The sequence below is a fragment of the Macaca fascicularis genome, chromosome 16, assembly GCF_037993035.2.
Source record: "Macaca fascicularis isolate 582-1 chromosome 16, T2T-MFA8v1.1".
NCBI lineage: Eukaryota > Metazoa > Chordata > Mammalia > Primates > Cercopithecidae > Macaca > Macaca fascicularis.
Window position 1 is genome coordinate 16,901,090 of NC_088390.1, and position 15,292 is coordinate 16,916,381.

Below are 15,292 nucleotides of genomic sequence, written 5' to 3' on the forward strand. Positions count from 1 at the left end.
ATTTAACTGTTTATATGTCATACTTGGAAAAACCAGGGCAATTATAATGTTTAATAATGGCATCTGCATAAAAAGCAATAATTCATATTCCACTTTAAAAATCTTTTCTCTTGTGTAGAGGGGTAAGTGGCATCCTAGTTGCAACAGAAGGATGTACTGGTGAGCTTGTGTAGCGGTCCCTAAGTTAACGCATGTTGCTTTATTTGACTGACACTGATGTTCCCATCTTAGCTTCCGGCTGTTACGTGGGCAGAAAACCCAAAGTTAGTAACTTTGAACAGTTCCATCAATGTTAGTAACTCAAGGGCCAAAGTGATGGACTAAACTGCCAGTCGAGTCAATCTCTGGTTCGCCCTCATGATGACAGAGTGTTTTAAGGTAGTGAGGCAGTGCTTAGTCTCAAGGTAGCCTCCCTTCCTCTCATGCATTACTTGGTGTTTGTGTGCAGGAATGTGGATCCTCTATACATGCCTGGGGTTGTGGGTGTGGGGAGGCGCCTCCAGTGTGCTGGGGTATATATACCCCGGGGACTCTGCAAGTGCCTCACCCATACATGCTCCCTGTGGCCTGGTGACAGGGGTCACCAGGCCCATGGAGGCTTACAGTGTGGAAGTTGGAGGCTTCACCATAATCTGTGGCCTGAGCTTGGCCTCAGGGAATATTCCTGGGTGGTGTCAGCTATACATCCTCCTTACTCATGGTCATAGGGGAGCAGTGACTCTCTGGGACTGTGGGATGGGTGGTAAAAGAATTTACCAAGACAATCGTAGGTAAAGAAAGGCAGATTTATTGGACACCACAGAGTTTACATGTTTGTGGTGATGTGGGTGTGTACAATTATGTACAGTGCATAACAATCGATGAAAAGAATAGATGCTGATGTTAATGTTTTATGTATTTAATATCCTATGTTTTTGATTGTTATTTTAGGGTATATGCTTACTTTTTTTTTTTTTTTTTTTAAGTTAACTGTGAAGCAGCCTCGGGCAGGTCTTTCAGAAGGTTTCCAGAAGAAGGCATTATTATCAAGGAGATGACAGCCCCATGCCTGTTACCGCCCCTGAAGACCTTCCAGTGGGACAAGATGTGGCGGTAGAGGACAGTGAAATTGATGATCCTGACCCTGCTTAGGCTTAGGCGAAAGTGTATGTTTGTGTCTTGGTTTTTAACAAAAACGTTTTAAAAGTGAAATAAATAAATAAATAATGAAAAAAGCTCATAGAATAAGGTTAAAAGGAAAGAAAATATTTTTGTATAGCTGTATAATTTGTGTGTTTTTTTGTTGATCTGTTTGAGACAGGGTCTCACTCTGTCACCCAGACTGGAGGGCAGTGGCACAGTCACAGCTCACTGTGGTCTCAACCTCTTGAGCTCCAGAGATCCTCCCACTTCACTCAGGAGGACGCCAGTCCTGCAGGCAGACATCAGGCCCCAGATGGACCCTGGATTCAAGGTGTACACCAGGCCCCAAGTTGACAGCTAGGCCCCAGATGGACACCAAGGCCCTAGGTGGACAGCAGGCCCATTTGAACACCAGACTCCTGTGGACATCAGGCCGCAGGTAGACACCATGCCTTAGGTAGATACATAGGCTCCAGGTGGACATTAGACCCAGGTACACAGCCAGTTCCCAGGAGAACATCAGGCCCAGGTGAAAACTCAGGCCTTAGGCGCACATCTGGCCTTAAGTAGACACCCAGACCCCAGGTTGATACCCAAGTCCCAGGTGATCACCAGACCTCAGGTGGACACAAGGCCTTAGGTTAACAACAAGACCCAGTAAGCCATCAGGCCCCAGCTGGATAGAGTCCCCAGGTGAACACAAGGCCCCAAAAGGAACATAGGCCCAAGGCAGACATCAGGCCCTAGGTGGACATCAGGCCTGAGGAGGACATCCGGCCCCCGGTGAACATCAGGCACAGGTGTCCAAGCAGGCCCTGGGTGGACATAATGGTGTCTAGGTAAGGAGGTGTCCTGGGGGCAGGGTGAGCAGTCAGCAGCCCAGTGGAGTCCTGAGTAGGACTTATGGAAGAAAGGGGCCAAGGGGACGGAACCTTAAAGAAGCGACCTCACTTCCTTGATGACACATCCAACAGAACTTAGAACTCTGGCAACCAGGCGCCCAGATCCTAGGGTCAGCCCAGTAACCAGCTCACTTGGTGGGAGACGCTTGAGAGAGCAAGATGTTCTCGTGTTGCTTCCCCACTTTGAGAGGCTGCTGCTTCAGGAATGGAGGGAGTGAGAGCCTTTTCCGGCGATGCCGAAGAAGGCTCATCCCTCACCCCAGACGCCTGTGGCCCTTTGTAAGAAGGCGCACCCGGGTACCACAGGGCAGCCCGGGGCAGGCCCTAGCAGGGCAGGCCACACCAGAGATCCCATCGGGGCTGCATCTGCACATTGTCCTTGTCCAGGAGGAGATTCGGGAGCCCATGGAGGCACAGGCACAAGGTGAGGTGGCCTGCAGTCTGGAAGACTTTGTAGGGGCAGTGTTTAGGGGCTGGAACTCCTTTAAATTCAGTGAGGTTGTTTCTGTGTTTGGAAATTCCAGTGGAAAGTGACTGACGCTGCGGACCCTTTCTCCTTTTTCAGCTCCTGGTCCATTTGAAGAAATAGGAGCACTTCCAGCACCAGCTGTTGAGCCAGAGCCAGCATGGGAAGAGCCCCCTCCAGAGACAGCGCTGGAGCTGGAGGGAGCTCTGGCCAAGGACCAACCCAATGAGGGGCTGCCTGAAATTATGGTACCTGCTGTAGCCACTGGCCTTAGCCTTGCAGCTGAAAGGGTGGCTGTAGAGAGAAGTCGGAGGGAGGGGGTGACCAACACGGCCCCAGCCAGCAGCTCCCATGCTGCCCCTAGTCCTGGGCACGGTGGCAAACATGGAGGCAGAGACCAGGGTTTTGAGCCTGGGCTCCTCTACCTTGCTGGAGAGAGGCTTGTCTCATTCACTAGAGCTGCAGTTCTGCTGCTGCAGGGCTTATTTATTCTACTGCTGCTGGTGGGGTCTATCTGTGTGCAGGAGGTGCTTGAGGGCATTAAAAGAAGGCTGAGAGGAAGAATTCCAGTAGCTCCTCCTGCACCCAGAGGCGGCCTCCTCCTCCAGGCATGGATGTCTGTCCGCAACTGGGCATCCAGGCTGTTTGCCCCTGTCATGCTGCCCAGGACAGGCTCTTAAAAGGCGGGCAGAGGGTGAGGGGACCAGGAGGCAGCTCCAAAGGGTACAGCAAGCAAAGCTTTTAAAGACAGCACTTGTGCCCCAGGCTGTCCATGCCACCACCTGCCCTAGCATTTATTAGTAGTGTTAGAATTACTAGTTGATGAAACAATATTTCAATAAAGTTTAATTTCTGAAACTTTGTGCCTTTTTGAACTCCCTAATGTTAGATGGTATTTTTGAGGTGATCCTGAAAATCTCTGATAGTTGTGTCTTTTGTTGTGGTTGTTTGTGTGATTGAATTACCATGGAGTCAACTGTTATTAGAAACCTTTCAGGTATGGCTTTTAGAAGACCTTGACCTACTCTTGCCTGTTTTGACTCTCTGGTTTATTGTGGAAAGAGGGATGATGTAGGCTCATGTCTCTGGCAGATCAATCACCTTTTGCCATCAAGGATTTGGCATCAGAGTTTCCAAGAATTATGTGTGCAAGTTGACACACTGGCACTTTAGCTAATCTGGGTGTCAAAACAGAATGCCATAGACTAGGTAGCATAGAAAATTGATTGCTCACAGTTCTGGAGATGGCAAAATCCAAGGTCAAATGGTCAGGAGATTCCATGTCTGCAGAGGGCTGGCTTCCTGGTTCAGAGATAGCCATCTTTTACGGTGTCCTTACATGACAGAAGGGATGAGGGAGCTCTCTGCAGTCCCTTTGATAGGGGCACCAATTCCATTCATGAGGTCCCTGCCTTCATGAACTTAATCACCTCCCAAGGCCCCACCTACAAATACCATCACAGGGAATTAGAATTTGACACATGAATTTGAGGAGGACAGTAACATTTGCTTTACAGAATCAGGTCTCCCCAAGCCATATGCACTCACAGGAAACCTATAATCTTCTATTAAGTATTTGCTGGTCCCCTTTGAGATTAGGGAATTTTTTTTCTTTAAGAAAAATGATCTTTCATGTGATCCATGGTTTATTCATAGAAAAGCACTGTGAGTTCACACGCTAAAAAGAAGGGCAATGGTGACACAAAAATGACAGTGACCTCTCTCTGTCTCTCTCTCTTTCTCTCTCTTATTTAACCAACCCATTGGGCTGAGACGTTGTAGGGGCGCTTGGCTGGGCAGTAGGACTTGAGTAGCCACAAGCGGCAAATACATCTTTTTGGTCAGCTTGGAGTAGAAAAGGTGACAGTTTGTCAACGAAAGAAAAAGTAAAGCAGATGGAGAAGTTCTTAGTTCGCTTTCTAGCTATACCACCTCTTCCCTATGAAACCCCACCCCCAAATCAGGAACTAAGACATAAAAGAGTAAACACCAAGGCACTGGTAACCAACTGACTCTTCTGAATGCCCTTGCTATCTCCTACAACAATTCCAGGCTGAGCAGAGGGGTCAGGAAGGTGGCAGGAACACGATGATTCCCTGTGGAGGTCAGCCAGGGCTAAGACAGGGCTGCTCACTAGGGCTAGAAATTAGGAAGGAGAGGCTAAGTGCAGACCAGCCCTAGCCTCCAAGTCAGCAAGCAATGAGATTGCGACAAAAACAGGCAGAAGAAGCCTGAGGTAGAAAGGCAGGGGAAGAAAGCAAGTATGGGGTGAGAAGAGAACTGTGCAGCGAAAGCAGCCAGTCTGATGGCAGACGGAGACTGGTGCTTAGAAGCTCATTCGAGGAGAGAATGAATAGAGGAGGCACAGAGATGGGGAACAGACATTTAGCTGGTGAGAGAGATTTAACACGAATAGGAAGAGAAATCTCGCACAAAGGACACATTCATGCAGATCCTCTAAGATGAACATGCAGTCATTCCTACATGTAGAAATACACTCAGTTACACATATAAAACCACAGATGCATGGAGAGCAAGCATACACACACATATTTCCACACATGTGCTCATGTGTGCCCAGATACACACACACTAAACATACAAAACACAAGAGCATTTACACATAGATATGCATCCTCACATGTATGCAAATGTTACATCCTCACACACAGACCCACAGTTCAGTGTGCACATATCCACACAGGTACGCAGTCATAGAACAGACATAGATACGCATAAAGATGTAATGTGCACATACAGACAGGCATGCGCAGTTATATCTATGCACATAGACACATGTACTCAGTCATACAGATACACACACTCTCTAGCACAAAGGTGATCAATGTAGATGAATATTGTGAGCTCAGTGGCTTCCCAGACCTTCATCTTTTCCCTGCACTTGTTTCAAAGGTGCTCAGCAGACTACTGGCGAGGCTGTGTGAGGCGGGGGAGGAGCTTCAGAGTCCTCACAGGTTTGTGAGGCAAAAGTCTAAGTCCAGTCCTGGCCTCTGCCGTTCACCCACCACTGGGCTATTAATGCTTTGTCTGTAGGTGAGAGATTTTGCATAGACTAGTCTTGGGATATTTTCTAACTGATCGTTTTTCTCCTTGGCACCCCCACTATCCCACTGGGAAGGGCATACACTCTGCAAGGGAAACCTGAGAAATGGTTGTGAGTCTCCTCAGACAGTAAGCATATCCTCTACCCACAGCTACCTCAAGTGCCCATCAAATCAGAACCAGAATTATAAATATTTATGACTTTACAATAATTGGCAACACATATACTATAGTATTTACAGCACCATAAATGCATCTATTTCTCTGGTACAGCAATCTCTGAGACGGAACAGTGTTCTGTGTTTGCCAAGAGAGACAGGGCCAATGCCCAGGACACGCAGGACGTAGGGACAGAAGGTGACATATCATGGGGTTTCTGGTCGATCTGCAGGGCCCAGCTTCTCCATGAACAGTGGGCTGTAGTGAGAAGCTTGCCAAGACAGGCATATTGACTGGAATTAGACTCTCCCCATCCTTAGCCCTGTGGTCCTTTGGCCTCAGCCACAGGTGCTCAGAGTCCTCTCAGGGTGCACAAATGTTTCAGTGTTTTTGACCTGACCTGATACTTCCTGGGGACCCAGCCTGCGGGGCCGGTGAGCTACCTGCTTTCTCAGCCAAAGGGCTCTCGAAGCAGCAGCATCAGCTTTTTCTTACCTTTGTAGATCTGTTGGAGATTGTCGATGAACTGGGCAAATTGCAGGTAGCCATCCTGGGGCAGCAGGAAGGTCTCCCGAGCCTTGCTTAGAAACTCAATAAACTCCATACCGGCAATGGCTGATGTGTGTTGGGTGTAGTGTGGGGTGTTGATGTAAGCATTGATGGTGGCATCAGCAACTGGCACAATGGAGCTCTGTCAGTGGAGATGAGCTTTCCAGAGCTGTGGCGGCCTGGGATGCTGACCAGGCCAAGTGCAGTCACCGTGCAACCTCACACACAGGATGTCTGAAAGCACCATGGCAATGTGCACACTCTTCACCACCAGGGGGATGAGAACTGCCAGATCATTCTTTCCCAGAGAGTGGCTGAGGGCACAAACTCAGAGCACGTCATTGATGGCTGCGCGGGTATCCTGGTTAAGAGCCGGGTTAAGATGGCTCATGGCCATGAGGCCAGCTTGAAGGCACGGAGCTGCAGCCATGGAGATGCACGTAGCAGGCAATGGGGAACAGCTGGGAATGGGCCGTGCCACCGGCAACAGCCTCAGTGGCAATCTGGCAGGCGGCCTCAAAGGCAATGTGGTCTTTCTCAGAGTGTAAGGGCTGACAGGGCACAGCTCTGTGGATGCTTCATAGCACGCTGCAAGGCCAGTGTGCAAGCACAGCTAGCCAGTTCCTCCCGCTGTGGATAATCAAGACTGAGGTGCGGGATAGTGGTGTGGGATACGGCTGTGGCAGCTACAATACTAGTAGCCTCAGTAGGGGTGAAGAGTGTGTCCCAGCTCTGCAAGATGCTTACTGGGGCCCACACACCTGTCAGGCCAGTGCCTGAGCTCAGCCGTGGCCATCTGGGTCCTGATTCAGGTCTGCCCAGATTACCATGTGGGGTTTGAACTTGGCCTGCAGAGATGAGTTCTCCTTCCTCCTCAGCAACCTTGAGATGATCTGAGGCAAACCAGGGCAAGGAGGCATCCCAGGTGGCCAGACCCTGCTTGGGGTCTCTTCCTATCCCTTCCGTCCCCAGGCCAGAGGGTTGAAGGTTTCTGCAGGTGCTCTTAGACCCTCACAAGGATGGAGCAGTAGAGCCTGGGGTTTGCTTGCCCCGAGGCCAGGGCTGCAGATCTGCCAGGAATTCTAGCTGAAGTGGGGCCTCTCAGGGTTGAGTCTTGTGCTGGTCTTTGGGCTTTAGAAAAGGTCCTGAGCCGGCCGGGCGTGGTGGCTCACACCTATAATCCCAGAACTTTGGGAGGCTGAGGCGGGCGGATCACAAGGTCAGGAGATCAAGACCATCCTGGCTAACATGAAACCCCGTCTCTACTAAAAATACAAAAAAATTAGCCAAGCATGGTAGCAGGCGCCTGTGGCCCCAGCTACTTGGGAGGCTGAGGCAGGAGACTGGCATCAACCCGCAAGGTGGAGCTTATAGTGAGCCGATATTGCGCCTCTGGACTCCAGCCCGGTCGACAGCACAAGACTCCGTCCCGGGAAAAAAAAAAAAAAAAAAAGAAAGTGTCCTGAGCCTCCAAGCTGTCTGGGGTTTCTCACAAGCATGGACAGGGACGGGACCAAGCCACCAGGCCCACATGCTCAAACCACAGTGGCTGGCCTTGGGAATTAACGGGTAGTCTTGACTGGGCGTGGTGGCTCACGCCTGTAATCCCAGCACTTTGGGAGGCCCAGGTTGGCAGATCACGAGGTCAGGAGATGGAGACCACCCTGGCCAAGATGGTGAAACGCCGTCTCTACTAAAAATACAAAAAATTTAGCCAGGCGTGGTGGTGGGTGCCTGTAGTCCCAGCTACTCAGGAAGCTGAGGCAAAAGAATGGTGTGAACCCGGGAGGCTGAGCTTGCAGTGAGCCAAGATCACGCCACTGTACTCCAGCCTGGGTTGCAAAGCAAGACTCCGTCTCCAAAAACAACAATAACAACAACAAAAACAAACAAACATTAGCTGGACAGGGCGCCTGTAATCCCAGCTATTTGGGAGGCTGAGGCAGGAGAATCGCTTGAACCCAGGAGGTAGAGGTTGCAGTGAGTCCAGATCGCGCCACTGCATTCCAGCCTGGCAACAGAACTTCTAGACTCTGTTTCAAAAAAACAAACAAACAAAAAAAATTGCACAGATCCCTAAAAATATGATTATATGCATTTTCTTTTTTGTTTTGTTTTGGTTTGGTTTGGTTTGGTTTTTTGAGGCGAAGTTTCGCTCTTCTGCCCAGCTTGGAGCAATGGCGTGTTCTTGGCTCACTGCAATATCTGCCTCCCCCGTTCAAGTGATTCTCCCACCTCAGCCTTTCAACCAAGTAGCTGGGATTACAGGTGTGTACCAGCACGCCAGTCTACTTTTTTTATTTTTCTTTTTTTTGAGATGGAGCTTCGTTCTTGTTGACCAGGCTGGAGGGCAATGGTACCTTCTTGGCTCACTGCAACATCCGCCTCCCAGCTTCAAGCAATTCTCCTGCCTCAGCCTCCCAAGTAGCTGGGATTACAGGCGCCTGCCACCATGCCCGGCTAATTTTTTTGTATTTTTAGTAGATACAAGGTTTCATATGTTAGCCAGGGTGGTCTCGAACTCCTGACCTCAAGTGATCCACCCGCCTTGGCATCCCAAAGTACTGGGATTACAAGCATAAGTCACCATGCCCAGCCTGATTATACCCATTTTCTTTTTTTTTTTTCTTTTTTTTTTTTTTTTGAGATGGAATCTCGCTCTGTCGCCCAGGCTGGAGTACAGCGGCCGGATCTCGGCTCACTGCAAGCTCCGCCTCCCGGGTTTACGCCATTCTCCGGCCTCAGCCTCCCGAGTACTGGGACTACAGGCGCTCACCACCTCGCCCGGCTAGTTTTTTGTATTTTTTAGTAGAGGGGGGGTTTCACCATGTTAGCCAGGATGGTCTCGATCTGCTGACCTTGTGATCCACCTGTCTCAGCCTCCCAAAGTGCTGGGATTACAGGCTTGAGCCACCGCGCCCGGCCTCCCATTTTCAATAAACACATATGAAAATGGTCTCAGGCGTTTTAATAATTAGAAGACCAAAATAAATAAAAATGTAATAACATTACCCACTAACCAGAATATAGAAAAGAAAGACTGACAAAATCAGGTGTTGGAAAGGACATCTAATTAGAATGCTATTAAACTCGTGGTTGGGTTGTATATTAGTCAATGAAATCTTTGGAATTAAAAAAATTAATTGATAAATTGTGTGTATTTGTGGTGTACCACTATATATATATATACACACACACACAGTGACACACATTGTAGAATAGCTAAATCTGTGTGTGTATATATATATATATATATATATAGCCACAGACATACACTGCAAAATGGCTAAATCAATAAATCAAGGTACCTAGCATATTAGTTACCTTAGATACTTCTTCTTCTTATTATTATTATTATTATTATTTATTTTTTAGATGGAGTCTCCCTCTGTCATCCAGGTTAGAGTACAGTGGTGTGATCTCGGCTCACTGCAACCTCTGCCTCCTGGGTTCAAGTGATTGTCCTGCCTCAGCCTCCCGAGTAGCTGGGATTACAGGTGCCCGCCACCACGCCCAGCTAATTTTTGTATTTTTAGTAGAGATGGGGTTTCACCATCTTGGCCAGGCTAGTCTCAAACTCCTGACCTTGTGATCTACCCGCCTCAGCCTCCCAAAGTGCTGGGATTACAGGTGTGAGCCACCGTGCCCGGCCAATACTTATCTTTCTGTGTGTGTGTGTGTATGTGTGTGTGTGTGTGTGTGTGTGTGTGTGTGTGGTGAGAACATTTAAAATCTGCTGTCTTAGCAATTGCAAATATTACCACGTTGTTATTAACTATAGTCAACATGTTGTACAATAGAGCTCTTGAGCTTTTTCCTCCTAGCTGAAATTTTTGGTGACATGCATTGCATTTGAGCATATGCATTACTATGACCAAGCTATTTCATTTGTAGGGCTGTACTTAACTAAAATATACATGTGAACCAAAAGAAATTAACAAGAATGTTCATAGTGGCTTTTTTGCTAATAGCCCCAAACTGGGAACAAACCAATGTCCATCAACAGTAGACTTGATAGATGTGCCCTATTCAGGCAGAGCACTACCGAGCAGGGAAAAGAAATGAACTGCTTCATGAAACCGCCTGAAAGAGTGTCACAAATGTAATAATGCTGGGCCGAAGAAGCCACACACAAAACCATTCCTACCGAATGGCCCTCCATGCATCCATTTATGAAACAGGCATCACTAATGGGGCTGCTAAAAACCAGGTGACTCTTTGCTTTGGCAAGACAGATGGGCAGTGGTTAGGGAGCAGAGCTTCAGGAGAGGGATTGCCAGTTTGTTATTTTTATTTCATTTTTTTGGACTGTGTGGTAGCTCCAAGCATGTGTCCTCTTTGTGATAAATCAGAGTAGTAGAATAATAGGATTCCTGTGTATATTACACTTTAATAAATGTATTTGAATTCATTTTTGCCATTAGGGCAAATAGTATAAATTATAATAAATCTTTGCAATTTTAATATTATTTCTGCTTGATTACAAATAAGTCACCTGAAGGATTCCAAACTTGGATATTTTAATATAGAACTTTTGCCTGCAAGTATATATTTCTAGAGACCCACAACTGTCTGATTAATGTCATTTGAGTGTAAAAAAAGCAAAGTTATGTTGAGAATTTGCCAACTCTCTAACCTTTTACTTGAAGTTAAGCTAATTATCCACATCCATCAATGAAATTGCATTCACGGAAGAGTCCAGTCCATGGCATAAATGATAGGAACCTCAGAAAAGTCATTTCTTCTTCATTATTTATGTAAAAACATGACATTTCTTGGAAACACAGACCAGCAAACTCTCAGTTTAGTGTTGCTTCCATTGCTTTCTATAGTCTTGTTACCAGAGAATATTTTTATGTTCCAGAATTGCACAGAGGGAAGAGCTGCCTATTATGGTTACCACTGTGGCCATCGAGAAAGGCACACGATTCCTAGGATCCCAGCAATGACCCTCCCTGGAGGTGAGGGGAATTAAGGGACCTGCTAGGGAAATTGTGGGGGCAGAGTACACAGTCTCTACAAAGCTTTCTCTGTGTCTGGTACTTGAAGTCCACAGGCAGTAAACAAGGGAAGATTACAAAACAGGCTGGGAGGGATTCCATGAGCAAGAGCTGGAACCCCATAAAAATAAAGTGAAACCCATGTTTATGAAGCTAAACACAGGCCAGTAACCCAGCAGTCAGAGAAACTAAAGGAAAAATCCAGGGAAAGGCAGAGCAATTGCAGGCTCAGCAGCTGTTTCATGCCAATGAGGCAAGTCAGCAGATCGGCAACGTGTGTGTGCGCGCGCGCACGCGCTTCCACTTACACACTGGCTATAAAATTCAATTCATTTTATTCCAGTGTGTGAGTGTGCACATGTGTGTGTGTGCACTCCTGTTGACCCAGTATCTGCTCTATGTCCGGGTCCATGACCCTGGACGACCCCAGGTGTGCCCTCGATGACATCTGCAGGGATGGAGCACAGTCCCTGCCATTGGGCATTGCACTGTGTGATGCCATCCTTGGCGCCCTCAATGTGATGGAAACCAATAGGCTTCCTTAGGCTTTCCTTTCAGATGGACAGGAAATAAATGATGCTCTATTGTCGTTTTGTTTCATTTCTTTCCATGGATTCTGTCACTGTCTTCCTCTCCTCCTCAACTCTGCAAGAAGGGGATTCCTGATGGGGTAAGGGTAGCTGGAGAGAAATGAGGCACCAAGAAATTATCAAAGGGTCTTTTGGCCATCTGGGGACAGTCCTCATGTGGTCCCCAGCCCAGTTGAGGGTTCTGGGCCGGTCACCCTGCAGCCTTGGTGCTATATCTCTGGATCCGGCCTCCACAGGAAGAACCCTGGGAGACCCAGCAAAACGGGGTGCCTGGTCTGGCAAACATCCCCCTGTGCCTCTGGCTTTGCGGTTCAGGACTAGGCCCAGACATCATGTCCAGGCAGTGCCAGGCCACCTCACTGCCCCCTTTGAGGTGAGTACAGAAAGCTTTTGGGGGCAAGCATGAAGCTGGGCCTGAGGCCGACTATCCCTCCCTGTGTCCTGGAGAGGGGGCCTTGACCCGAGGAGACCCCCAGGGCATGGCCTGTGGGTGCTGATGTGGGGAGAGGAGGGTCTGTGGACTGAGGGGGGGCATTGGCAGGGGACATTGAGCACCGCGGCTCAGAGTTCTGCTCAGGTCAGTGGGAACCTGGTCAGTGAAGGCCTGGTCAGTAGGGTTCTGGCTAGCAGAGATCTGGCCAAGTGGCCACTAGGTGACCTCAGGCAGGGTTTGTCCTTGGAGCATCCTTGCCGCCATCTGTAGTGGGAATGAGTCATGGCATGCTGGAGGGCTTCTGGGAGGAGGAGGTGAGCAGGTGTGTGAAATCTAGCCCTGCCACACAGATCTAGCACTTCACAGCCTAGCTGAGTCCCCTGCTAGGGAGGGGGCCTGCCCTTTGCCCTTTGCCCCCAACTCTCAACCCTCTGCCCCCTATCCCCCATCTGCAATCCCAGGACTGCCCTGGATGGGGAGGTCTGAGGTTAGGGAGCACCCGTGGATGCTTCGATGATGGCCATGGGTCCTGCCGGGAGAGACAGTGACAAGGGTGACCCAGTGTCCTGGGTGTACATGTGAGTAAGGCAGCCGGGCTCAGGCAGAGCAGTGATACAGGCATGTACCCGTGTTCACCCACATACACATGCATGCTCACATGCACAAACACTGCATGCGCACACGTTGACACTTCAGAGGGTGGAGGGTGCTGACTCTGGGCCCAGCTGACCCAGGCAGGGGCCCATTGTGATGGGTGTCATGACCCCACAGTGTCACTGGTGCTGAGTACTCACCCGCCTGCCCGCCTGCCATCTCTATGTCTGGAGCTCTTAGAAACAAGACATAGAGGTGTCTGGTCCTGAGAAGAGGAAGTTTTGCTAAGCGAGAGACACAGCTGACTCAGCCAACTCAGGTGAGTGTGACCTGCTCTGTTCCCTCCCTGCTGACTTGGTGACAGTCAGTACCTGGTGGGCAGTGCTGGCCTCTGGGCAGGTGCCGAGGAGGGTCATCCCTGAGCACTCACCAGGTGCCTGTTGTGCACTGACCTGGTGGACTCGGTGGGGTAGGTGCTGTCCTCGAATGTACCCCATTCCACAGGTGAGATGTCTAGGGTCAGAGAGGTGGTGACTGGCCAAGGGACCCAGACATGACTCTGGGCTGTGCTCTTAGCCCTGCCCTGTACAAGCCCTGACCTCTGTGGCCCCCCTGCCCTAGATTCCAAATCTGCCCGGGGTTTTCCGGCCCCTGATGGGGCAGAGTCTGGCCCTGGAAGAGCTAAGATCATGTCATTGCATTCCAGCCTGGGCAACAAGAGCAAAACTCCGTCTCAAAAAAGAAAATAGAATATACAGTATGTTCACATACTAAAACAGCACGAAAACATAAAAATTAACAAATTAGCCATATATTGAAAGTGATTAAAAATTAAAGTGATTAAAAATTAAAGAAGCTATTTCATTGAATATTATACTGGTCAGCATTGAAGTTTGCCAAAATTTAAAGATTTCAGATTGCTGAACATGTATGTTAATAAATTGTAGATAAGAATATGTGTATTTATAAATATATTTCAACAGTTTCACTTCCTCAGAATAGTGTTACTACTCAAGTATCAAAGAGGCCAATTGGGTCATGAACACACATAGAAGCATAAATGCAATGTTTATCATCTAATCTTCATGGAAAAAAATGCTCAAAAACCTAGAGATGTGAGCAGTATCAATAAAAATTTCTACAATTTGTCAAGATTGTTTAAAATGATAAGTCTATTTCCCTGGTTGGTTGTTACTTTTCTGGAAGCCTGAGGAGAGGAGAAGCTGCCAGTGAGGTCCCTGAGGTTACCCAGGCCCTGGAGAGACACAGCATCAGCTGACAACTGTGGTAAATGCCACGGAAGACTCTTACTAGGAAGAGGCTGCAGGACCGTGTCTGCTATGCTTGTGTTTTAAATGCTGGCCAAGATGAGTCAAAACTCCTTTTCCTTTTTCAAATAGAAGAATTTTCAGGTACTCAAAAAATGTTACACAAGACTAATTTATTGTGTTTGCCCTATATAATTTCTTTCCTAAACAATTTAAGCAGGAGTTATTTCACATACTGTATTTGGCAATCAGCTTTTGTTATTTCGAACCACTGGACAATAAATTTGCTTTCTTCCCCTTTTCTCTGTGTGTGTGTGTGTGTGTGTGTGTGTGTGTGTTTTGATATGGAGTCTCGCTCTTGTGGCTGGGACTGGAGTGCAATGGCGCGATCTCAGCCCACTGCAACCTCCGCCCTGGCTCGCTGCATCCCTCTCTTCTGCAGAGAAGATGTCAATATTCACCCTCCTGACCCTGGCCCGTTCTTGGTATTGGCTCAAGTCCCCTGGGCCTTCGAACTGGCAGGTGACCTCAAGGCACCAACCACCCTGGGTCTCTCCTGGAACAACCACTTGCCTTCCACCATTATCATGTCTTGTTCAGCCTCAGAGGAGCGTGGTTGGGGTGGATTACTTCATGCCTTGATTCTGCCTTGCTGGAAACCACAGTGGCAGCAGGCTTGGGTGTCACCAAGTCCTCACGTTTCATGCTATTTCTGGAGGTTCTGGCCTTTGTGGCCTCTGAAAGGAAGGTGATCTGGTGCTTTGGGGAAGACCCTCGGGATGCTCCTCCAGATGGTCTTCTTCAGGCCTTTTGCTCAGCATTGATCTGATCAGTTCTGCCAGCTCTGGGCCATGATCTCTGGCACTTCGCGGCTTTCCATCATAAACTCCAGACTTCGTGTCTTTTGCATGGAAAGCACTCGGTGCCCATTTCATATGACACCGCACCCCGGAGCCCAAACGTCAGCCCTGCAGGTGTTGGGTTTGTTGGGGACAATTTTGGGCTCAGGTGCAGGGGCGCTTCCCCAGGGCAGGCGCGTCCTGGTCCCCATCTGAGGCCGTGGGCTCCTGGCAGGAGGACCTGGAGTTTTCAGATCCCCGGGAAGGGTGTATTTCCCCCACTCTCGGGCACAAGCTGACCTTTGGT

At 48.7% G+C, this 15,292-nt stretch overlaps 1 protein-coding gene and 1 pseudogene across 3 annotated transcripts; one reads left to right on the top strand and one right to left on the bottom strand.

Moving 5' to 3' along the window:
• The window catches only part of LOC102138683 (serine/threonine-protein kinase Nek4 pseudogene), a 35,707-nt pseudogene extending 20,626 nt beyond the window's left edge, over positions 1 to 15,081 (bottom strand).
• LOC102125286 (CMT1A duplicated region transcript 15 protein-like protein) lies at positions 2,155 to 3,351 on the top strand. Of its 3 annotated transcripts, none has more exons than XM_045375301.2 (3): positions 2,155 to 2,448; positions 2,590 to 2,738; positions 3,015 to 3,351. In XM_045375301.2, exons 1-3 carry the CDS (start codon positions 2,184 to 2,186, stop codon positions 3,168 to 3,170), a joined length of 570 nt encoding a protein of 189 aa, XP_045231236.1. In that variant the 5' UTR covers positions 2,155 to 2,183; the 3' UTR covers positions 3,171 to 3,351. The 3 variants fall into 3 exon arrangements, with proteins under 3 accessions (XP_045231236.1, XP_045231237.1, XP_045231235.1); XM_045375302.2 differs by having other exon boundaries at positions 2,155 to 2,321; XM_045375300.2 differs by having other exon boundaries at positions 2,161 to 2,448; positions 2,590 to 3,351.
• Positions 15,082 to 15,292: the final 211 nt, after the last annotated feature.